Source organism: Coregonus lavaretus (assembly GCF_964263955.1).
Source record: "Coregonus lavaretus genome assembly, chromosome: 6".
Taxonomy (NCBI): Eukaryota; Metazoa; Chordata; class Actinopteri; order Salmoniformes; family Salmonidae; genus Coregonus; species Coregonus lavaretus.
The window spans coordinates 51,373,746-51,399,248 of NC_139993.1; the positions used below are offsets into that span (position 1 = coordinate 51,373,746).

General features: G+C 44.7%; 1 protein-coding gene across 4 annotated transcripts in view; it reads left to right on the forward strand.

Annotated features, from left to right (window-relative positions):
- The window catches only part of ptprfa (protein tyrosine phosphatase receptor type Fa), a 209,391-nt gene that overhangs the window by 48,173 nt on the left and 135,715 nt on the right, over positions 1 to 25,503 (forward strand). For all 4 annotated transcript variants that reach the window (XM_084164046.1, XM_084164048.1, XM_084164047.1 and 1 more), the window contains exon 4: positions 23,339 to 23,527. In XM_084164046.1, the coding sequence (XP_084020172.1) occupies positions 23,339 to 23,527 (189 nt within the window). The remainder of the gene's footprint in view (positions 1 to 23,338; positions 23,528 to 25,503) is intronic.

The window sequence follows — 25,503 nt, forward strand, 5'->3', positions numbered from 1 at the left end:
ACGGAGACATGGAGGAGCCCTCACCTCACTAGCATGGGGAGACCTGTCTCAACGCCCCGCATTCCTCACCTCACGCATAGGACGAGACACACTGGGCATCCTCAGAGAATGGGCTCCGTGGGGAGAGGAGAGGAGGGGAGGGTGGGGTGAGGAGGGGAGGGGAGTGGAGGGGATAAGCGGTGGGAAGGAGGGCTGAAAGTGTGAGAATGGTGTTACGTGACAGATTTAGGGTTGACAGAGTTCATGTGTTCATTCCTGTCGTAAAGAAGGTTATTGAATGAAAGGCATTCATCTCATGGGAATTGTCATTTATAATTTAGTCTTGCACAAATCAAAACAATGAAGCATTTTTCTCATTAAAGTGTCTTCATTATTGTATTCCCCCCTTAGTTGTGTTTTGGCTAAAAACATCCCAAGTCCCATTTTCCTTTTTCTGCTAACTGTCCCAGAGTACATTACAGCTGGTAGTGTTTGTTTGGAGAATGCCCTGAAGGCCTGTGTTGAGGCTGGGCCGAGGTATCTACTGGGCCGAGGCCCGGGGATGTAATACTAATGAAATACTAATGTATAAACTCATTACATTAATGGTGTGCCAGGTTCGAATACCCGAGCTGACAAGTAAAATAATCTGTCAATGTGGTGCCACTGTGAAACAACACAATTTACTGCACCTATCCGGTGTATGTGACAAAACGTTAAAAAAATATATTTTTTACTGTTGAGATACTGTAGAGACATGGATATGGTATGTACTGTAGAGACATTAATATGGTATGTACTGTAGAGATATGGCTTTGGTATGACTGTAGAGATATGGATATGATATGACTGTAGAGACATTGATATGGTATGTACTGTAGAGATATGGCTTTGGTATGACTGTAGAGACATTGATATGGTATGTACTGTACAGACATGGCTTTGATATGACTGTAGAGACATTGATATGGTATGTACTGTAGAGACATGGAGATGGTATGGTACTGTAGAGACATGGATATGGTATGACTGTAGAGAAATGGATATGGTATGACGGTAGAAATATGGATATGGTATGACTGTAAAGATATGGATATGGTATGACTGTAGAGATATGGATATAGTATGACTGTAGAGACATTGATATGGTATGTACTGTACAGCCATGGCTTTGGTATGACTGTAGAGACATTGATATGGTATGTACTGTAGAGATATGGCTTTGGTATGACTGTAGAGACATTGATATGGTATGTACTGTACAGACATGGCTTTGGTATGACTGTAGAAATATGGATATGGTATGACTGTAGAGATATGGATATGGTATGACTGTAGAGATATGGATATGGTATGACTGTAGAGATTCTGTAGAGACATTGATATGGTATGACTGTAGAGAAACTGTAGATGCATTGATATGGTATGTACTGTACAGATACTGTAGAGACATTGATATGGTATGTACTGTATAGATACTGTAGAGACATTGATATGGTATGTAATGTAGAGATACTGTAGAGACATTGATATGGTATGTACTGTAGAGATACTGTAGATACATTGATATGGTATGTAATGTAGAGATACTGTAGATACATTGATATGGTATGTACTGTAGAGATACTGTAGAGACATTGATATGGTATGTACTGTAGATATACTGTAGAGACATTGATATGGTATGTACTGTAGAGATAATGTAGAGACATTGATATGGTATGTACTGTAGAGATAATGTAGAGAGAGGCATGGGGAACATGCCTGTAGCCTGTACCCCCTCAGGGCTTCTCAGGGCTCAGCCTCAGAGATATGCCGCGTCTGTCACGTATTCCCCTTCAGCTCAGAGCCGCTCTGCTCCGTTCACACATATGCACACGCACATACTCACCCACACACACCTAAGGGAACATCCCATCTACAGGGCTTTGTTTTTCCTCTTGGAAAAGTTGACGGAACAGTTGAGACAGACCTGCTCTCTCTCTCTTGCGCTCTCTCTCTCTTGCGCTCTCTCTCTCTACATATATTTCTCTCTCTCTCTCTCTCTCTTTCTCTTTCTATCTCTCTCTCTGTCTCTCTCTCTCTCTCTCTCTCTCTCTCTCTCTCTCTCTCTCTCTCTCCTATTAACTCTGATGTATAAGTATAAAAAAATAAACATTCCAGGATAATGCTTTAAAAAGCTAGATTTTCTCTCATGTAGTTTGTAAAGATCTTCCAAACAAATCAGTTTTGACAGGCTGACTAGTACAAGGAGATGTTTCAGTGGAGTGGGTCAATAATGTCTGAGTAGTAAACAAAACTGTCAGAAAATGTTGCCCTTCAAATCCAAAATGATGAGGCTCAGTTCAACAGCTGCAGCTATTGAAAATAACAAAAACTTCCTCTGATATGATATAATTTAAAAATCACTGTCATTATCATGAACACTCTTGTCATTCATCCGGCACATTGCAACCGCCATAAGTAAGTATAATCAACCACTTGTCGTTATCACTGTCAATTTCAGACCAGTGAGTTGAGCACTACAATTACCTTTGAAACATGGACAAATAAAGTACTATTCTATTCTATCAAGTACTATTCTATCACTATCAATCTTGTACCAGTGAGTAGTACCAATTTTCTCTCTCGGTGTCTCTCTGCTGTTAAGCTCATTTGAGGAAGTTTGTAATTCCACTAGACAGGTTGTTGTTGTGGCCTCTCCTGTGCTGTTCCCTGGAGCCAGCCAGTTTGTTTGTTTATGTTTACGTCCCAAATGGCACCCCATTCCCTATGTAGTGCACTACTTTTGACCAGGGCCCAATGGGGCCCTATAAAGGGAAAAGGGCCCAATATTGGGAAAATGGTTCCATTTGGGATGCAGTCTCTGTGTTTAAAGCTGGTCCTTAGGGACAGCACTCTCTCTCAGAGATGGATGGTGTGATGGAGTGCCCAGGGGCCCGTCAGTGAACAGGCATGTTTTACTGTTGTATTATCATATGAGTCCACCCCTGGTGCTGGCTGCTCCCTGGCGTTCCGCTTAATTATTCTCATTCATCACCCGATACAACTCACAGACACATGCACATCGCACTGTGCCCGGCTGAGGCCAACCGACCAGACAGACGTAGCTGTGGCTCAGACTCGCTTCACGGTGTTCTAGGAATCACACACATTGCTATTGTTTTTTATTCATTTATATGCCACTCAGGAGTCTCTATCCCTCTTTCATTCTCTCTCTCCCTTTCTCTCCCTCTCTCTCTCTTGCTCTCTTTCAATCTCTCGTTCCCTCTCTTTTTCTCTTGATCTCTCTCTCTCTGTCTCTCTCTCTCTCTCTCCCTCTCTCTGTCTCTGTCTTTGTCTCATCTGTGTGATAACACACACAATCCCATGTTTTAGCAAGAACACTTGGTTCCATATATAGTGCCTCACAGCCTATCCCTTTCAGATGTGACTCATACATGTTAGGGGTTCAGATTTAGCCAGCATAATGTATGCATTGGCAATGTGCTAATGGTCGGTCTTATTTAAGCTTGGTTAATTTCAGCAAATGTTTAGCATATCATAACACATAAGCTTATAAAAAGGAAAAGGGAAAGTTTAAATAAGATATTATTATTAAAGACGTAAATCTGACGGCTTTAATTGCTTTTTTAGGAGTGGGAGGCCCCGGTGCATAACTGAGCAAGAGGACAAATACATTAGAGTGTCTAGTTTGAGAAACAGACGCCTCACAGGTCCTCAACTGGCAGCTTCATTAAATAGTACCCGCAAAACCCCAGTCTCAACGTCAACAGTGAAGAGGCGACTCCGGGATGCTGACCATCTAGGCAGAGTTGCAAAGAAAAAGCCACATCTCAGACTGGCCAATAAATAGAAAAGATTAAGATGGGCAGTCTGAGATATGGCTTTTTCTTTGCAACTCTGCATAGAAGGTCAGCATCCTCTTGCTCAGTTGTGCACCAGGGCCTCCCACTCCTCTTTATATTCTGGTTAGAGCCAGTTTGCGTTGTTCTGTGAAGGGAGTAGTACACAGCGTTGTACGAGATCTTCAGTTTCTTGGCAATTTCTCGCATGGAATAGCCTTAATTTCTCAGAACAAGAATACACTGACGAGTTTCAGAAGAAAGTTATTTGTTTCTGGCCATTTTGAGTCTGTAATCGAACCCACAATTGCTGATGCTCCAGATACTCAACTAGTCTCAAGAAGGCCAGTTTTATTGCTTCTTTAATCAGCAAAACAGTTTTCAGCTGTGCTAACATAATTTCAAAAGGGTTTTCTAATGATCAATTAGCCTTTTAAAATGATAAACTTGGATTAGCAAACACAACGTGCCATTGGAACACAGGACTGCTGGTTGCTGATAATGGGCCTCTGTACGCCTATGTAGATATTCCATAAAAGATCTGCCGTTTCCAGCTACAATAGCCATTTACAACATTAACAATGTCTACACTGTATTTCTGATCAATTTGACGTTATTTTAATGGACAAAAAAATTGCTTTTCTTTGGAAAACAAGGACATTTCTAAGTGAGCCCAAACGTTTGAACGGTAGTGTATGTATGGTAGGTTAGAACCATAGAGGTCCACAAGGCCTGAGTGACGGCTGAGTGGACGGTCTAGTCCCTGCTGCAAGTCACCCTGTGTGGTCCTCTCCACTCCCAGGCTGTGTTGTATTGGTGTGTCAGACCCCACAATACTGAGTCCTGTATACCTGGGCTGGATGAAAGGAGATATCCCGTTAAAGGTTTCAGCAACACCTCTCTGCCTGGGATGATGGATGGCGGCTACGCCGTGTGCATAATGCCTTCTGAAGAGGAAATATCCTCCCCACCCGTTAAAGGAGCGTTGACGCCAATTATAGCTGTCTCTCAGGTCTGCCTGTTGCCTGCCTCTCAGCATGGGGACCAGAGTTCTGGAACACTGAGCAGTGAGCCTGCATTCTGAGACTGGAAAGGAATAAGATTGGCTGTACATTCCAAACACATACGCATAGTGTGAGGTATAGACGGGGACTGGGTGTGTCGTCACAAACTCGGAAGAACGCACACATGCAAAGCACGCAGGGAGGTAGGTATACCGCTCACATGCACACACACACACACACAAGCAACCAAGGACACAATATCTTACTTGTCGTGTGTGTAGTAGGATGATATTGTGTTGTACACCCTAAAACAGACTGTACATGATAACGTGTTTTTATAGCCATTCAAGATTCACCTAATCAGAAAATAAAATCTGCCTCTGTGTATAATGCATACACTTAATAATTTTGTATTAATTTATTCTGTATAAATGTTGTGTTTGTAATGCCCTCATACAGTATACAGTAGGTATCTGGAAAATAGTTACATATCTGCAGTTACATATTTTCTGTGGTTTGTGGACAGTGAGGATTGTGTCTCCTCCTTCCCCTCTACAGTGTGTCCTTTCAGAAGGTATATCTAGTAGAGGTGTGGCGTGTTCTAGTGGCATCTGCAGCGGGGAGATTTCAGCCTTAGCTATCTGTCATCTTAGTTTGCTGTTTATATCTCCCCAGACAGGCCATAGACACACAGGCCTCCCAGGCTCCACACACACACAAACCACGCATGCGCACACACACACACACACACACACACACACACACACACACACACACACACACACACACACACACACACACACACACACACACACACACACACACACACACACACACACACACACACACACACACACACACACACACACACATACACACACACATACACATACACATTCACATACACACACACACACACACACACAGACCTTCCAGGCTACACATACATACACACACACACATCGCCTGCTGGATGTTGAGGCCCAATAAATAACCAATTAAAGCCGCCAGCAATTAAAGCCACGCCTTATTTAGCTACACTTTTCTCTTTTCCCTCTCCTCTCTTCTCTTTTCCCTCTCCTGTCTTCTCTTTTCCCTCTCCTCTGTCCTCTTTTCCCTCTCCTGTCTTCTCTTTTCCCTCTCCTGTCTTCTCTTTTCCCTCTCCTCTGTCCTATTTTCCCTCTCCTGTCTTCTCTTTTCCCTCTCCTCTGTCCTATTTTCCCTCTCCTGTCTTCTCTTTTCCCTCTCCTGTCTTCTCTTTTCCCTCTCCTCTCTTCTCTTTTCCCTCTCCTGTCTTCTCTTTTCCCTCTCCTGTCTTCTCTTTTCCCTCTCCTGTCTTCTCTTTTCCCTCTCCTCTGTCCTCTTTTCCTTCTCCTGTCTTCTCTTTTCCCTCTCCTCTGTCCTCTTTTCTCTCTCCTCTGCACAGCCTTTGCGTGATATAGGGAATAGTGCACTATATAGGGAATAGGGTGCCATATGGGATGCAGCCTTAATCTCAGTGCTTTCCCCCCACATAACATTGTATTTTTATAATATAATAATAATATAATATGCCATTTAGCAGACGCTTTTATCCAAAGCGACTTACAGTCATGCGTGCATACATTTTTGTGTATGGGTGGTCCCGGGGATCGAACCCACTACCTTGGCGTTACAAGCGCCGTGCTCTACCAGCTGGGCATTTTTCTTCTGTTGGTTATTTAAATCATGTTATTTGTAGAGTTAATGGTGATATCTTGCCATCTATTGCCCCCTGATTCTGCCTCCTGTTGGGATGTCAAGTGGGTGGCTGTCTGCGGGGTTGCTGTCAGAGAGCAGGGAAATGGCTCATGGTCATCACTGCCGTAGTGTGGGATGGATGAATGGGTAGGTGGGTGGGTGGTTGGGCAACAAGATCTCATGGTTTAACCAATTTTACTTCAGATTCTACATTTGTCCAGATGTTGAAGTTGCTCTAAACTTCCCATTTCAAGGTGTTTTGGACACACTGGGTTTCTCCTCCTACGCAGCTGCACCCTGGGTTGCTCCGCTGCTGTCGCTGGCACCTCGCGGCTGGTTAAGTTTAGGCATTCATTCTGAATGGGTAAGTTAAGAGTTAAGGTTTGGGATAGGGTTAAAACAAAAACAACTCCACAGTTAAGTTTAGGCATTCATTCCAAATGGTTAGGTTAAGGTTTAGGGTTTGGGACAGGGTAAAATAATACAAATAAAAGTGCCTATCACTGAGATTGAACACGTGACCCTCTGAGCCAGAACTCGCAATTTACGCCCATCCGTCACCCCCGTCCACAACGCCCTAGCAAAACCCAAGCCTACTTGATGGTAATAGCGTTACACATAGTAGCCAGTTTTGAAGGCATCTCATGACGTTGGGGCCTGGACGGACGCCGGATTTCGAAGTGGATCTTGAGCGACCTGGCTGGGGTGGGTGGATGGATGGATGGATGGATGGATGGATGGATGGATGGGTGGGTGGGTGAGTGAGTGGGTGGGTGGATGGGTGGATGGATGGGTGGATGGATGGATGGATGGATGGATGGATGGATGGATGGATGGATGGGTGGGTGGGTGAGTGAGTGAGTGGGTGGGTGGGTGGGTGAGTGGGTGGGTGGATGGATGGGTGGATGGATGGATGGGTAGATGGGTGGATGGGTGGATGAATTAACAAATGAACAAATCCTACTTCTGACTTGCCATCACTACTCTATAAGGTCCACTGAAGTGCTGACACCCACACACACACACACACACACACATACACACACACACACATACACACACACACAATACACTATAACATAATTAGTATACAACACACAAATACACACACTATTAAACACACCTAGTTGATGAGTAATTATGCAGATGTGTCCAGGCTGTAAAGTGTTACGTGCTAGTCTATGAGTTAACTCTGCTGACTTACCTAAACCTCAGGGGTCCTCTTCAAAGGCTTCGGTTCAAACAGCAGCTATTAAAGGCTTATTAGGTGCTGTGTTGCTTAAGTGTGTGTGTGTGTGTGTGTGTAGACACAGAGAGGTGGGAGAGTGAGAAATTAGCAATGCAAATACATTCCTCCAACTAATTATCCTTGATGAAAACAAGTGAAGGTCGGAAGCCTGGCTTTGGTTGTGGAAGACAACAGGAAATGATATTCCTCAGTAGCCTCCTGCGTGAGGCCCTATTCTTCACAGTGCCTGGAAAAAAAGACAGGGTCCGCATCCCAAATGGCACCATATTCCCTGTATAGTGCATTACTTTTGACCAGAGTCATAGGGGCCCTGTTCTAAAGTTGTGCACTAAATATGTAATAGGGTGCCATTTGGGACGCATTCAGTGTCGCCATGGTTCCGATTGCTGTGTCAACAGTCATGGTGTTACCATGGTGTTATCAGTCACCGTGTCACGCCCCAGCTCAAGTCCCAATTACGCCCAGACGGTGTAGCGATTTGAGGGACAGGTTGAGGGACGGTGTGTCAGTGTGTGTCAGAGTTGGACTGATCCCATGGAGTGGTAGATTACAGAGCTCCTGCCTGAATCACAAATACTTGCTTGCATCCCAAATGGCAACCTATTCCCTATATTGTGCACTATATAGGGAATAGGCTCTGGTCAAAGTTATTGTACCATAAAGGGAAAAGGGTGTAGTTTGGGACTCAGGCAGAGAGAGCACATTGTAACAGCCGTGGCTCTCTCTCTCTCAGGGCAGCTCTAAGACCTGTTTCAGTGGGTGGCCTGAGCTCTCACAAGCATTTTCCTTTTACTGCTGGAATCAATCTCTTCCCATTAGAGAAAAGTACACAGCCTATGTGGGAGCTGCTTGTTGCTTTTTATTGGTGAATGGCTGTGTGAATGTTCTCCCTGCTCCTCCACGATCTCTCTCTTTGTTGAACTTCCTTTCTCATCTGAGTTATGTGGCTGTAAGCCTGTCACCTCTTGGCTGTCTTCAATGAGTAACCACGTGCACACACACACATACACACACACGCACACACATGCACACCTCTCCCCCGACCCCCACCCTCTTGTCCCCTTCTCTCTGCCCCTGACATAACGACTCGTTGGCGCGCTTTTAATTTGCCAGGAGGGAGATCTTATTAAGAGCATATAATTCCCCCTGGGGTTCTCTGGCATCTCCTTGATTAAAGTGGAGTTGAGGGGTGGGAGGAGGGAGGAGGAGGAGGAGGAAAGAGGGGGCTGCTGAAATGAAAGGTGTGTTCACTTTGTTTTAAATCTCTCCCTACCTCCCTGCTCAACACTCTCTCGTCGTCTGCTCCCGAGCCACAGAACACCAGATTTGTCATTAATTATAAACTGTGTGGTTCAAGCCCTGAATGCTGATTGGTTGACAGCCGTGGTATATCAGACAGTATACCACGGGTATGACAAAACATATATTTTTATTGCTCTAATTACGTTGGTAACCAGTTTATAATAGCAATAAGGCACCTCGGGTGTTTGTGATATATGGCCAATATACCACGGCTAAGGGCTGTATCCAGGCACGTCGTGCATAAGAACAGCCCTTAGCCTTGGTATATTGGCCATATCCACACCCCCTCATGCCTTATTGCTTAATTAAACCACTGCTAGCCTGGGGCCAGAGCGGGCCAGAGTGGCACTGCTTTAAAGCTAACAGAGGGGCTTCAAGCTCTTAAATTAGGTGGTTCACTGTTAGATAAGTGGGTATAGGGCATCTGTCCCCCAAATACTACCATGGGTAAATGTGGTCAACATATCCCCAATTGCTGTAATTTATATATCAGTTAAGTGTACCACCACTGTACTATTGAAGTATATTATTTCTTAATTTTTCTTCTGTGATTTGCATTCATGCGGGAATGGCGCAGGTACTGAATATACAGTTGAAGTCGGAAGTTTACATACACCTTATCCAAATACATCTAAACTCAGTTTTTCACAATTCCTGGCATTTAATCCTAGTAAAAATTCCCTGTCTTAGGTCAGTTAGGATCACCACTTTATTTTAAGAATGTGAAATGTCAGAATAATAGTAGAGAGAATTATTTATTTCAGCTTTTATTTCTTTCATCACATTCCCAGTGGGTCAGAAGTTTACATACACTCAATTAGTATTTGGTAGCATTGCCTTTAAATTGTTTAACTTGGGTCAAACGTTTCGGGTAGCCTTCCACAAGCTTCCCACAATAAGTTGGGTGAATTTTGGCCCATTCATCCTGACAGAGATGATGTAACTGAGTCAGGTTTGTTGGCCTCCTTGCTCGCACACACTTTTTCAGTTCTGCCCCTAAATGTTCTATAGGATTGAGGTCAGGGATTTATGATGGCCACTCCAATACCTTTACTTTGTTGTCCTTAAGCCATTTTGCCACAACTTTGGAAGTATGCTTGGGGTCATTGTCCATTTGAAAGACCCATTTGCGACCAAGCTTTAACTTCCTGACTGATGTCTTGAGATGTTGCTTCAATATATCCACATAATTTTCCTTCCTCATGATGCCATCTATTTTGTGATGTGCACCAGTCCCTCCTGCAGCAAAGCACCCCCACAGCATGATGCTGCCACCCTGGGATTGATTTGCACTTTTCGCACCAAAGTACGTTCATCTCTAGGAGACAGAACCCGTCTCCTTCCTGAGCGGTATGACGGCTGCATGGTCCCATGGTGTTTATACTTGCGTACTATTGTTTGTACAGATGAACGTGGTACCTTCAGGCGTTTGGAAATTGCTCCCAAGGATGAACCAGACTTGTGGAGGTCTACAATTTTTTTTCTGAGGTCTTGGCTGATTTCTTTTTATTTTCCCATGATGTCAAGCAAAGAGGCCCTGAGTTTGAGGGTAGGCCTTGAAATACATCCACAGGTACACCTCCAATTGACTCAAATTATGTCAATTAGCCTATCAGAAGCTTCTAAAGCCATGACATCATTTTCTGGAATTCTCCAAACTGTTTAAAGGCACAGTCATCTTAGTGTATGTAAACTTCTGACCCACTGGAATTGTGATAGAGTGAATTATAAGTGAAATAATCTGTCTGTAAACAATTGTTGGAAAAATTACTTGTGTCATGCACAAAGTAGATGTCCTAACCGACTAACAATAGTTTGTTAACAATAAATTTTTGGAGTGGTTGAAAAACGAGTTTTAATAACTCCAACCTAAGTGTATGTAAACTTCCGACTTCAACTGTACCTACTGCAGAATGGTAAGAGGCTAATCTTGTTCAGCAGTAAAACCTTCCAGTCATACACACCACCATCTTCTTATGTCCCCAATATTTCCCTCCCAGCCACAGATTCTCTGGGAAAATCCTAAATGGTAACCGATACCCATCTGGTATCTGGGATCGTCTGAGCAACCTGTCCTGAGTGGCAAATTATGCCCATCTGGGATTGTCTGAGCGACCTGTCAGCCCTTAGAGACACTCAGTAGAGAAGTCCCATCTGCCTGCAGTAACCCAGAGAGCTGCAGACATAGAAATATAATTACTAGAATGTACATTCCCATTCAAGTCAATGTTCTGTGATGATGTAATTCTACAGTATATTTCTATGGCAGCACAACAACTCATTATCAGGGGAATTCTCTCTCTGTCTGTCTGGACGGAGCATGGCTGGCTGGCTCCTGGCTCACATTCCAAAATGTAAACAGCACCACGAGAGCTGCTGCTTAAAGATGGGTCCATGTGGTGGCAGGTGCTTTTCTGTGCCAGACACGCACAAACCCAGCTAATCTTAACTTAAACCTTCCATGTGTCTTTCAGACATCACAGTATGACTCAAGACCAGCCCACCCTCTCTCCTCTCTTTCATTCTCTCTGGCCACCCATCACCAGTGCATTAGCCCAACCTTTTTATTTCAGGGCACTCCACCAATTGAGGGGAGACGTTGCTGACTGTGTTGACTTGTAGCCCTGAATGTTCCTGTGTCAGACTGTCGAAGTGAGGCAGAGACGGGAGCAGAATAGGTAATTAAGGAGCAGTAGCCAACAGGGAGGACAGAGATACACACTGTCATCACCATGTCTGCCCCCAAGGCCTAGCAAAGAGCTCTGAACATCCTGGGCCTCATACATCTTCCTTATACACCTGTACAAAGACCTACATACTCACTGTCCCTCAATGCCTATCGCAGGCAGAGGTCTCTTCAATCTGTCAATATCTTTATTGACCAAGAGAAATGTGTAGAATACTGGGCCTCATACAGTGCCTTGAAAAATTATTCATCCCCCTTGGCGTGTTTCCTATTTTGTTGCATTACAACCTGTAATTTAAATGGATTTTTATTTGGATTTCATGTAATGGACTTACATAACATGTAAGGGATGTAGCTCAGTTGGTAGAGCATGGCGTTTGCAACGCCAGGGTTGTGGGTTCGATTCCCACGGGGTGCCAGTATGAAAAATACAAAAATAATGTATGTACTCACTAACTGTAAGTCGCTCTGGATAAGAGCGTCTGCTAAATGACAAACATTTAAAAATGTAAATGATAAAATAGTCCAAATTGGTGAAGTGAAATGAAAAAAATAACTTGTTTCAAAAAATTCTAAAAAATAAATAACGGAAAAGTGGTGCGTGCATATGTATTCACCCCCTTTGCTATGAAGCCCCTAAATAAGATCTGGTGCAACCAATTACGTTCAGAAGTCACATAATTAGTTAAATAAAGTCCACCTATGTGCAATCTAAGTGTCACATAATCTGTCACATGATCTCAGTATATATACACCTGTTCTGAAAGGCCCCAGAGTCTGCAACACCACTAAGCAAGGGGCACCACCAAGCAAGTGGCACCATGAAGACCAAGGAGTTCTCCAAACAGGTCAGGGACAACGTTGTGCAGAAGTACAGATCAGGGTTGGGTTATAAAAAAATATGAGAAACTTTGAACATCCCATGGATCACCATTAAATCCAATATTAAAAAATATTTTTTACAAAAATTGTGCTCTCCCCCCTCCTCCTACCTGTACCTGTGCCCTCTCCCCCCCTCCTCCTACCTGTACCTGTGCCCTCTCCCCCCCTCCTCCTACTTGTGCCCTCCCCCTCCTCCTACCTGTACCTGTGCCCTCTCTCACCCCTCCTCCTACCTGTACCTGTGCTCTCACCCCTCCTCCTACCTGTACCAGTGCCCTCTCTCCCCCCTCCTCCTACCTGTACCTGTGCCCTCCCCCTGTCCTCCTCCCTACCTGTGCCCTCTCTCCCCCCTCCTCCTCCCTACCTGTGCCCTTTCTCTCCCTCCTCCTACCTGTGCCCTCTCTCTCCCTCCTCCTCCCTACCTGTGCCCTTTCTCTCCCTCCTCCCTACCTGTGCCCTCTCTCTCCCTCCTCCTCCCTACCTGTGCCCTCGCTCCCCACTACTGCACTCCCCTTCTCCCCCTCCGTCCATCCTGTCTTTATCTAGACCGATCATGTTTCTCTATTCTAGTACTGTAGCTAGGGGAGCAGAGGCCTCTTTAGACACTCAGCCTCATACATGTATGTCTCCTGTAGCGTTGTGTGTCTCTACCATCCTCCACCCCCAACCCATGTCCACATCCCTCCTCCAGTCCCCCCGGCCCAATATTCACCTGGGATGATCGTGTTTCTGTGTGCTCTGTACTAAGCAGGCTGTTGCATTAAAGGAGGAATGTGTGGCTGTAGCCGGTGCCAAACACCTTGTGACAGCAGTACTGTAGAGAACAATAGTCTCAGTGTGGAGATGCTCTCTCTGCTCCTCTCTCTCTCGCAACATGCCCTGAGCATCACGGCTCATCCACCAGCCTTACACTGAGGTCAGACTCTGTCTGGTGCAGTGGGTTTCGTCAGAAAACATAGTACTCAATCTTGGGAATAGGGTGCCATTTCAGATGCAGCCTCTCTCTCTCTGAGTTTTTAACATTACATTTACATTTTAGTCATTTAGCAGACGCTCTTATCCAGAGCGACTTACAGTTAGTGAGTGCATACATTTTTCATACTGGCCCCCCGTGGGAATCGAACCCACAACCCTGGCGTTGCAAGCGCCATACTCTACCAACTGAGCTACAGGAGGCCCACCAGCCCTCACCTGACTCAACATGGCTATGGGTCAGGGTGAAGTGACAAGGGTGGCATTTGCTGGCAGTTTGGGGAGTGTCACTGACGTGTCTCGTTTGGGATGACAAGGTAGTATCTGCATGACAAAGCCATCATTGTAGCTAAGTGATGTGTAGTCACAGACAGGAGAGTTCTAAGTTACTATCCGTCACTGTTCTACATTATACTGTTATACTGTTCTTATACTAAAGTTAAGCCGTTCCATTAAATCATGTTTACCATTTGGCATATTTGTTTTCCTGCAAAGCAGACAGTCAGTATTCCCTTAAGACGACGACAGTAAACAAATATATAATACAAATAGAAATAAAAGACGACGACAGTAAAGGAACCTATGGGATTACATGCTGAGGCATGCGGAATCCTTCTCTCTCTCCCAAGTATGGAATGGGAGCAGAGACAGAGATGGCCAGACAACAGGAATGGGATTTGACAGTTAAGTCATTTACAATGGCATGCTAAGAAGGTTTGGTTACCCTCTCGTATTGATAAAGAGATGAGGGAGGGCAAGTTGAGAGCAGTTTGGTTTCGTCCCAAATGGCCCCCTATTCCTTATGTAGTGCAATACTTTTAACCAAACCCCTATGGGCCCGGGTCAAAAGTAGTCCACTAAATAGGGAATAGGGTGCCATTTGGGACAAAGCAGGTTGAGTGACAGGGTCAGACAGACAGGACATGTCTGTACACCATCACTCTTGTGTGTAAATAGCTTCTGATTGACAGTCTATCAGCTGCTTCACAATGGCAACTCTCTTTCTATAGAGAGATTATCTGGGTGGAAACTACAATCCTCAATTTGAAGAATTCCTTCCAAGGTAGTGGGTAGATTAGGTGGGGTACCTTTTCCAAAGGATAGGTAATCCTAGCCTTTGTAATGCTGTACTCACTAATGTTTCACTTGGAAGCGCAGCTTTCAGTCTCCTTTAACCAGGCTATGGTGATTCTCCTCCTTAGAAATACATTACTGGGTAGCTATTAGTGAACATACCATTTATGATAGTAACATCTCAGGCCTTCATATCCAGTGTCAAGCTGACAGGAAAATAAAACACTTCCAAGAACAACAACAGGTCTGCCATTAGTCTTTTGTGGTAGAGAATGCTACTAATGCAATCCTGGTAGTTGTTAGCTGTGACTGTGTCATCTGAGACCCGATGGAGGTTGTAGAATTACTGGATAACTCAAGTGTTTTCTTCACTCCCTTTCTTCTTTAAAAATATGCATGGTTTTGTCACAGACCGTTCAGAATCGACAAACTAAGGGCTCCAAAAGGGAAGGAATTCACTGGGCTGCTCTTGGGAGAGTGACACTTGCAAAGACAGGAGAGAGTCAGCATGAGAAAGAGTCAGCATGAGAGAGAGACAGCATGAGAGAGACAGCATGAGAGAGAGACATGAGAGAGAGACATGAGAGAGAGACATGAGAGAGAGACAGGAGAGCGAGACAGGAGAGCGAGACAGGAGAGAGAGACAGGAGAGAGAGACAGGAGAGAGAGACAGGAGAGAGAGACAGGAGAGAGAGACAGGAGAGAGAGACAGTAGAGAGTCAGTGTCTTATAACATGGTCCCCTTGTAGTTTTTTTTATAGGAAAATCCCCACCTCCCCTTGGGGTACTAATACAGTCTGCCATCTCTTCGTGTGACACTGAACAGACAAAGACGCGAACAGGCGAAAATGTTCCTCACGGCACATCATGGCATCCTCGCCAGATGACAATGCACTTCCTCCACAGTGTGAATAGAGATGACAACAAATGGTTGAGCTCCAGCTCTTATTATGTGAGGACGGAGAGAACAGGCTGTTCTTGCCCCAGTCAGATCCTCAGAGCCCAGGGAGGGAGCAGCACTGATAGGCTAGGTGTTTCCCAGGCACAATCAGCCAGCCAGTCAGTCAGTCAGCCAGCCTGCCAGCTGCCCAGTAAGTCAGCCCAGTCAGCCAGTCTGCCAGCCAGCCAGCCAGCTGCCCAAGCCGCAAGCCCAACCAGCCAGCCGCCCAGTCAACCCCTTCCTTCAGTCCCCTGGGTTATTTTGACAGGCTAAGTGTTTCCCATATCCAGCCCACCAGCCAGCCAGCCAACCTGCCTAACAGCCCAGCTAGCCAACCACTCCTCAGATTCCTCTGGGTTCATTTGTCTCTGTCTCCACAGGATCCTCCCTCCCCTTCACAGCAAGACTTAAGCTCTTAATTAAAGGGTTTCCCAGTGCCTCACTGTCCTCTTCTGTACTCTTCCAACTCTCTCGGAGCCAGACATTTGTGTCATTGTGTGGGTCCTAAATGCCACCCGGTTCCTTTTATAGTGCACTATTTTTGACCAAGGCCCATAGAGTTCTTGTCAAAAAGTAGTGCACTATAAAGGGAATAAAATGCCATTTGGGACGCACATATTATCTTCAGAAGGTACAGGACGTCTTTTGGACTTTTTCTCACATTATGGTGGCAGATTTTACAGAATCATGCATAGATCATCAGTATTAAACATCTACTCCTGAATAGATTGTCTCGATGGTGGTTATGTCACTAGTACTGCACAAGCATATCTGCACTTCACTGTATGCGTCACAGTCTGGATGCATCCCAAATGACACCCTATTCCCTTTATAGTGTGCTGCTTTTGTAGTGCACTATACAGGGAATGGGGTGTCATTTGGTACACGTCCTCTGTCTCCTCATGGTGCCAGAGAGAATGATTGGGATCAGTCTTGAGGTTTTCACACTCTGTTTCTGTACCAATAGACACCCTTATCCTAATAAATGACCTTTAAAGGAAGGGGTCGTGGGGTTGGAAAGTAATAAAGGGAAATATATATATATATTTTTAAAGGATATGTATATATATGTATGTATATGTATTTATATGTATGTATGTGTATATGTACAGTGCCTTGCAAAAGTATTCATCCCCCTTAGCGTTTTTCCTATTGTGTTGCATGACAACCTGTAATTTAAATTGATTTTTATTTAGATTTCATGTAATGGACATGCACAAAATAGTCCAAATTGGTGAAGTGAAATAAAAAAAGTCAAAAAATAAATAAATAATTAATATCAGAAAAGTGGTGCGTGCATATGTATTCACCCCCTTTGCTATGAAGCCCCTAAATAAGATCTGGTACAACCAATTACCTTCAGAAGTCACATAATGAGTTAAATAAAGTCCACCTGTGTGCAATCTAAGTGTCACATGATCTGTCACATGATCTCAGTATAGGACACTAAGATAACCTGCCTAAATGACTACCGACCCGTAGCACTGACGTCTGTAGCCATGAAGTGCTTTGAAAGGCTGGTCATGGCTCACATCAACACCATTATCCCAGAAACCCTAGACCCACTCCAATTTCCATACCGCACCAACAGATCCACAGATGATGCAATCTCTATTGCACTCCACACTGCCCTTTCCCACCTGGACAAGAGGCGCACCTACGTGAGAATGCTGTTCATTGACTACAGCTCAGCATTCAACACCATAGTGCCCTCAAAGCTCATCACTAAGCTAAGGATCCTGGGACTAAACACCTCCCTCTGCAACTGGATCCTGGACTTCCTGACGGGCCGCCCCCAGATGGTAAGGCTAGGTAACAACACATCTGCCACACTGATCCTCAACACGGGGGCCCCTCAGGGGTGCGTGCTCAGTCCCCTCCTGTACTCCCTGTTCACCCATGACTGCGTGGCCAGGCACGACTCCAACACCATCATTAAGTTTGCCGACAACACAACAGTGGTAGGCCTGATCACAGACAATGATGAGACAGCCTATAGAGAGGAGGTCAGAGAACTGGCCGTGTGGTGCCAGGTTAACAACCTCTCCCTCAACGTGACCAAGACAAAGGAGATGATTGTGGACTACAGGAAAAAAAAAGAGGACTGAGCACGCCCCCATTCTCATCGACGGGGCTGTAGTGGAACAGGTTGAGAGCTTCAAGTTCCTTGGTGTCCACATCACCAACGAACTATCATGGTCCAAACACACCAAGACAGTTGTGAAGAGGGCACGACAAAGCCTATTCCCCCTCAGGAGACTGAAAATATTTGGCATGGGTCCTCAGATCCTAAAAAAATTCTACAGCTGCACCATCGAGAGCATCCTGACTGGTTGCATCACCGCCTGGTATGGCAACTGCTTGGCCTCCGACCGCAAGGCACTACAGAGGGTAGTGCGTACGGCCCAGTACATCACTGGGGCCAAGCTTCCTGCCATCCAGGACCTCTATACATTTACATTTTAGTCATTTAGCAGACGCTCTTATCCAGAGCGACTTACAGTAAGTGAGTGAGTTTTTTTAATTTTTCATACTGGCCCCCCGTGGGAATCGAACCCGCAACCCTGGCATTGCAAACGCCATGCTCTACCAACTGAGCTACATCCCTGCCGGCCATTCCCTCCCTTACCCTGGACGACACTGGGCCAATTGTGCGCCGCCCCATGGGTCTCCCGGTCGCAGCCGGCTACGACAGAGCCTGGACTCGAACCAGGATCTCTAGTGACACAGCTAGCACTGTGATGCAGTGCCTTAGACCACTGCACCACTCGGGAGGCCCATACCAGGCGGTGTCAGAGGAAGGCCCTCAAAATTGTCAAAGACTCCAGCCACCCTAGTCATAGACTGTTCTCTCTGCTACCGCACGGCAAGCGGTACCAGAGTGCCAAGTCTAGGTCCAAAAGACTTCTCAACAGCTTCTACCCCCAAGCCATAAGACTCCTGAACAGCTAATCATGGTAACCCGGACTATTTGTACTGCCCCGCCACCCCCATCCCCACCCCCACCCCATCTTTTTACGCTGCTGCTACTCTGTTAATTATTTATGCATAGTCACTTTAACTCTACCCATATGTACATATTACTTCAACTACCTCAACTAGCCGGTGTCCCCGCACATTGACTCTGCACCGGTACCCCCCTGTATATATAGCCTCCCTACTGTTATTTTATTTTACTTCTACTCTTTTTTTCTCAACACTATTTTGTTGTTGTTTTATTTTACGTTTTTATTAAAAATAAATGCACTGTTGGTTAAGGGCTGTAAGTAAGCATTTCACTGTAATGTCTGCACCTGTTGTATTCGGTGCATGTGGCCAATAAAATTTGATTTGATTTGATTATACACCTGTTCTGAAAGGCCCCAGAGTCTGCAACACCACTAAGCAAGGGGCACCACCAAGCAAGTGGCACCATGAAGACCAAGGAGCTCTCCAAACAGGTCAGGGACAAAGTTGTGGAGAAGTACAGATCAGGCTTGGGTTATAAAAAAATATCAGAATCTTTGAACATCCCACGGAGCACCATTAAATCCATTATTAAAAAATTGAAAAAATATGGCACCACAACAAACCTGCCAAGAGAGAGCCGCCCACCAAAACTCAAGGACCAGGCAAGGAGGGCATTAATCAGAGAGGCAACAAAGAGACCAAAGATAACCCTGAAGGAGCTGCAAAGCTCCATAGGACCACATTAAGCCGTACACTCCACAGAGCTGGGCTTTACGGAAGAGAGGCCAGAAAAAAGCCATTGCTTAAAGAAAAGAATTAGCAAACAGACATATGGATGAAGGTACTCTGGTGAGATGAGACTAAAATTGAGCTTTTTGGCCATCAAGTAAAACGCTATGTCTGGTGCAAACCCAACACCTCTCATCATCCCGAGAACACCATCCCCACGGTGAAGCATGGTGGTGGCAGCATCATGTTGTGGGGATGTTTTTCATCGGCAGGGACTAGGATACTGGTCAGAATTGAAGGAATGATGGATGCACTAAATACAGGGATATTCTTGAGGGAAACCTGTTTCAGTCTTCCAGAGATTTGAGACGGGGATGGAGGTTCACCTTCCAGCATGACAATGACCCTAAGCATACTGCTAAAGCAACACTCGAGTGGTTTAAGGGGAAACATTTCAATGTCTTGGAATGGCCTAGTCAAAGCCCAGACCTCAATCCAATTGAGAATCTGTGGTATGACTTAAAGATTGCTGTACACCAGCGGAACCCATCGAACTTGAAGGAGCTGGAGCAGTTTTGCCTTGAAGAATGGGCAAAAATCCCAGTAGCTAGATGTGCCAGGCTTAATTGCTGCAAAAGGTGGCTCTACAAAGTAGACACAAAATCCATTTTAATTCCAGGTTGTAAGGCAACAAAATAGGAAAAATTCCAAGGGGGGTGAATACTTTCACAAGCCACTGTATGTGTATGTACAGTATGTGTATATATATATATATATATATATACACACACATTGAGGGAAAAAAGTATTTGATCCCCTGCTGATTTTGTACGTTTGTCCACTGACAAAGACATGATCAGTCTATCATTTTAATGGTAGGTTTATTTGAACAGTGAGAGACAGAATAACAACATAAAAATCCAGAAAAACGCATGTCAAAAATGTTATAAATTGATTTGCATTTTAATGAGGGAAATAAGTATTTGACCCCCTCTCAATCAGAAAGATTTCTGGCTCCCAGGTGTCTTTTATACAGAGTGTGCTCCTAATCTCAGTTTGTTACCTGTATAAAAGACACCTGTCCATAAAAGCAATCAATCCATCAGATTCCAAACTCTACACCATGGCCAAGACCAAAGAGCTCTCCAAGGATGTCAGGGACAAGATTGTAGACCTACACAAGGCTGGATTGGGCTACAAGACCATCGCCAAGCAGCTTGGTGAGAAGGTGACAACAGTTGGTGCGATTATTCGCAAATGGAAGAAACACAAAATAACTGTCAATCTCCCACGGCCTGGGGCTCCATGCAAGATCTCACCTTGTGGAGTTGCAATGATCATGAGAACGGTGAGGAATCAGCCCAGAACTACACGGGAGGATCTTGTCAATGATCTCAAGGCAGCTGGGACCATAGTCACCAAGAAAACAATTGGTAACACACTACGCCGTGAAGGACTGTAATCCTGCAGTGGCCGCAAGGTCCCCCTGCTCAAGAAAGCACATATACAGGCCCGTCTGAAGTTTGCCAATGAACATCTGAATGATTCAGAGGAGAACTGGGTGAACGTGTTGTGGTCAGATGAGACCAAAATTGAGCTCTTTGGCATCAACTCAACTCGCCGTGTTTGGAGGAGGAGGAATGCTGCCTATGACCCCAAGAACACTATCCCCACCGTCAAACATGGAGGTGGAAACATTATGCTTTGGGGGTGTTTTTCTGCTAAGGGGACAGGACAACTTCACCGCATCAAAGGGACGATGGACAGGGCAATGTACCGTCAAATCTTGGGTGAGAACCTCCTTCCCTCAGCCAGGGCATTGAAAATGTGTCATTGATGGGTATTCCAGCATGACAATGACCCAAAACACACGGCCAAGGCAACAAAGGATTGGCTCAAGATTAAGCACATTAAGGTCCTGGAGTGGCCTAGCCAGTCTCCAGACCTTAATCCCATAGAAAATCTGTGGAGGGAGCTGAAGGTTCGAGTTGCCAAACGTCAGCCTCGAAACCTTAATGACTTGGAGAAGATCTGCAAAGAGGAGTGAAACAAAATCCCTCCTGAGATGTGTGCAAACCTGGTGGCCAACTACAAGAAATGTCTGCCAACAAGGGTTTTGCCACCAAGTACTAAGTCATGTTTTGCAGAGGGGTCAAATACTTATTTCCCTCATTAAAATGCTAATCAATTTATAACATTTTTGACATGCGTTTATCTGGATTTTTTGTTGTTATTCTGTCTCTCACTGTTCAAATAAACCTACCATAAAAATTATAGACTGATCATGTCTTTGTCAGTGGGCAAAAGTACAAAATCAGCAGGGGATCAAATACTTTTTTCCCTCACTGTATATATATATATTTGCGAGAATTATTATTATTTTTTAATTAAAAAAATCACTAAAATAAAAAATAAATGACACTTCTACACTCCCTGCTGTTGCCCGTGCAGAAGAAACACTGGAACACTTCACGTGTAATCATGTTTTCATGTTTAGTTTCATGTTATCATATGTTGCTTTACATGCTGTCACGTTATCACGTTAGCTTCACGTGTTTAAATATGAAATTCATGTGGTTTTTCTGTAAGGGTGTCTTTCTCCTCTGTAGTATCTGTCATTGACAGAATCACAAGTGTCGCCATCGCTCATGTTGTCAGACAAGGCTAACACAGGTAGTGGCTTGCGTCCTTAGTGGTACCATTTTCCCTTTATAGTGCACTACTTTTGACCAGGGCCTATACTGCACTATATAGGGAATAGGGTGCAATTTGGGACACAGTAGTGTTGTCCCATCACCTCACTCATCAATACAGGCTTGGCTGCTGTCTGTCACGGTCACAGATGTCTTTTGCAGTGTCATTGATCCAGCAAGTGTTGTACTCTAGTGTACTCTAGCTTGTCCCATTGAAGACTGTTAATTACTGTACCTGTGACACAGAGAACCAGACTTGGCAAAGGGACAGGATTCAATTGACAATACTGTTTCTGAACAAGTAAAGTTTTTATTTAAACAGCAGCAACAGGCAAATCAAACAGGTTTAAATACAAACATCAAGCCTGGTACAGATCCTGGTCCTGTCTTCACTAGTTTTCAAGGTCCTTCCAATGTGTTTCCTAGCTTTCCTTTTCTAGAGCACCTGGAGATGGGGTATCTTTCCCCTTGCCACACACGATGGAAAAGAAGGGAAGCATGGAATGGGATTTCAGGCATTGATTTGATTACATTTTCATCCGTAATTTGGAAGTCTGGCATTTGACCACACTTACCCATCCAGATAATCGGAGAAGGGCAGGCAGGACCCTCTCTCTATCTGAATGCAATTCGGCCTGAGTGATATTGCGTCTCACACTCTCCACAGATCCATGACGAGAAACTCCGTAGGTGGATTAGTCCCGCCTTGGCCTAGCGATATTTACATTAGGGATGGATTTCACAGCGTTTTAAAGGCGACCACCTCACCACAGCTCAAGGTTGTGGGATGCACAGGCCAATCACCGAGGAGAGCACAGACCCTGACTGCCGGGGTGGTCTCATATCTCAAGATGTGATGGAAGGAGTCACAGGGTGTGTGTGTGTGTGTGTGTGTGTGTGTGTGTGTGTGTGTGTGTGTGTGTGTGTGTGTGTGTGTGTGTGTGTGTGTGTGTGTGTGTGTGTGTGTTTGAATGCATTCAATGGATGACTGGTGCCTTAGCTCAGTATTTCTCAACCTTTTTATACGATAGCATTGTAGAATACAGGTGTAGTATCTTAATTTGACCAGTTTCTCACAGCAGGAAAGTAATCCTGCAGCAACAGGAACTGTGGATTTTTGTAGAGGTTGATACATTATTTGTTAGGGCAAATCAAATCTGAAATTCTAAAGTGGAAATTACAAACTTTAGAAGCTTTTTGAAACCACGGATACACTACAAGTATTCATTTCCTGCAACAACAGGGTCATCAAATTAAGATTGTACATCATTTTATATCATATATACTCATCACAACTCTTTCTCTGTCTTTCCAGAGGACCAGATCCCTCATGGGTTCCCCACCATAGACATGGGCCCCCAGCTGAAGGTGGTTGAGAAGACCAGGACTGCCACCATGCTGTGTGCTGCCAGCGGCAACCCCGACCCAGAGATCTCCTGGTTCAAAGACTTCCTCCCTGTAGATATCAACAGCAGCAACGGGCGAATCAAACAGCTCCGCTCAGGTACAGAGTCTCCGCACGGTCCACACATACTGTGGTAAAAAGTACATATTCTACTATTATATCGTGCGTGCAATGATGTCCAATGGGAATAAACAGTGTTCGTTGTTTGCAGTAACTTCTTTGTTGTTGTAATATCACAAATGGATGTGGCAGTTTCACCATTAAGGATTCCAGCTTTAAAGATGTGAATAAGTGTTTTCTATTACATTTTACTGAATAAAGCTCCGTAATTACCTCAGTGGCTCCTCAGAGGGAATACTGCTGTGGTCTGTGCCTATGGTGCCTAAAACAGCAGGTACAGGCAGCCATTCATCTTAACATTATAACCAACTAGCAGACTCAGAATAACTCAGAAAGGTGGCCTGGATCCAAGCACCAATGACAACTGCTCAGAGCAAACCATTTGTCCATCCTCTATCGCCTATAGTAAAAGCTTATTTAGTGAAAGGAGCCACAACAATGCTGTCCAGCTGTGCACAGCATACCTGCAGTGATTGGCCTATTCCCTTTCTACAATCACTTTTGAGGGAAAACATTTCAGGGCCAACAGTTATTCCATCCTTTACTACAGTACCTTTAGCCAATAATGTGGCTGTCAAGCCGTGAACTTGCATACCAATGTGCTATAGGCCTCCCATATAGGCAAAACAGTTTATGAAAAGTCTGGGTCCCTACTCCCTAAACCCTTAGCCCCAGTGCAACCTCCAAAAGCATTCCATCTAGGCTTCAACTCTTGAACCCCTGGCAGCATAGAATATAATGTAGGAACAGAGGCATAATTCCAGTGTTTCTTCCTACCTAGAGGCTTCCCCTTTGAACAGAGACACAGACACGGAGAGAGGACAGGCTGTAGGATATCTCTGGGATGTGTTGCAAATTACACCCTATTCCGTATAGTACATTATAGGGCTCTGGTCAAAAGTAGTGCACTATAAAGGAAATAGGATGCAATTTGGGACACAGTATATATGTAGCTTTGAAGCCTGTGGAAGCTGAAGGATTTTCCCAGGGCTGCCTCAGCTGCAGGGCCTCCGGTAAGGACAGATCCTCCCACCATGCATTATTAACATGACAGCGCTGCAATTTGGTTCAATTTGGTTCATACCGCTGGCTTGCCTTTCTCGTCACACATAGGGTGACTCCCAAATGGCACCCTATTCCTTTTATACTGCACAGAGTTTGACCAGAGCCCTATTCCCCACTATATAGGGATAGGGTCCTATTTGGGGAACATCCATAGTCCCACTGCAGTCAACCACAGATGGGCATATCAATTTTTTCTCTTAGTTTTTTAAGTGCTGCCTGATTGTTAATTGTCTGTCAGAGGAGCCAAGTAAAATACAGCTGCACTAGTGCCATGCCATCAACTTGACATTCAAGCAATTTATTTGTTCCAATACAATTCATTATGCGCTAGTGAGATTACATTTGCTCATAAATTAGTATCCCTATTACAGGACCTTTTATCCATCAAGGAATGCTAATAGCTCCATATTTCAATTTGAGACCTTTGCACTACTGGCAAATGAAAGACAGTCTGTGTCCTTTGTATCAAATGGAGCTCAGAGCTCTATCCCCCATCTACTAAGGCTGAGTCCTAAATGGAGCTCAGAGCTCTATCCCCATCTACTAAGAGTGAGTCCTAAATGGAGCTCAGAGCTCTATCCCCATCTACTAAGAGTGAGTCCTAAATGGAGCTCAGAGCTCTATCCCCATCTACTAAGAGTGAGTCCTAAATGGAGCTCAGAGCTCTATCCCCATCTACTAAGAGTGAGTCCTAAATGGAGCTCAGAGCTCTATCCCCATCTACTTAGGCTGAGTCCCAAATGGAGCTCAGAGCTCTATCCCCCATCTACTAAGAGTGAGTCCTAAATGGAGCTCAGAGCTCTATCCCCCCTCTACTTAGGCTGAGTCCCAAATGGAGCTCAGAGCTCTATCCCCCATCTACTAAGAGTGAGTCATAAATGGAGCTCAGA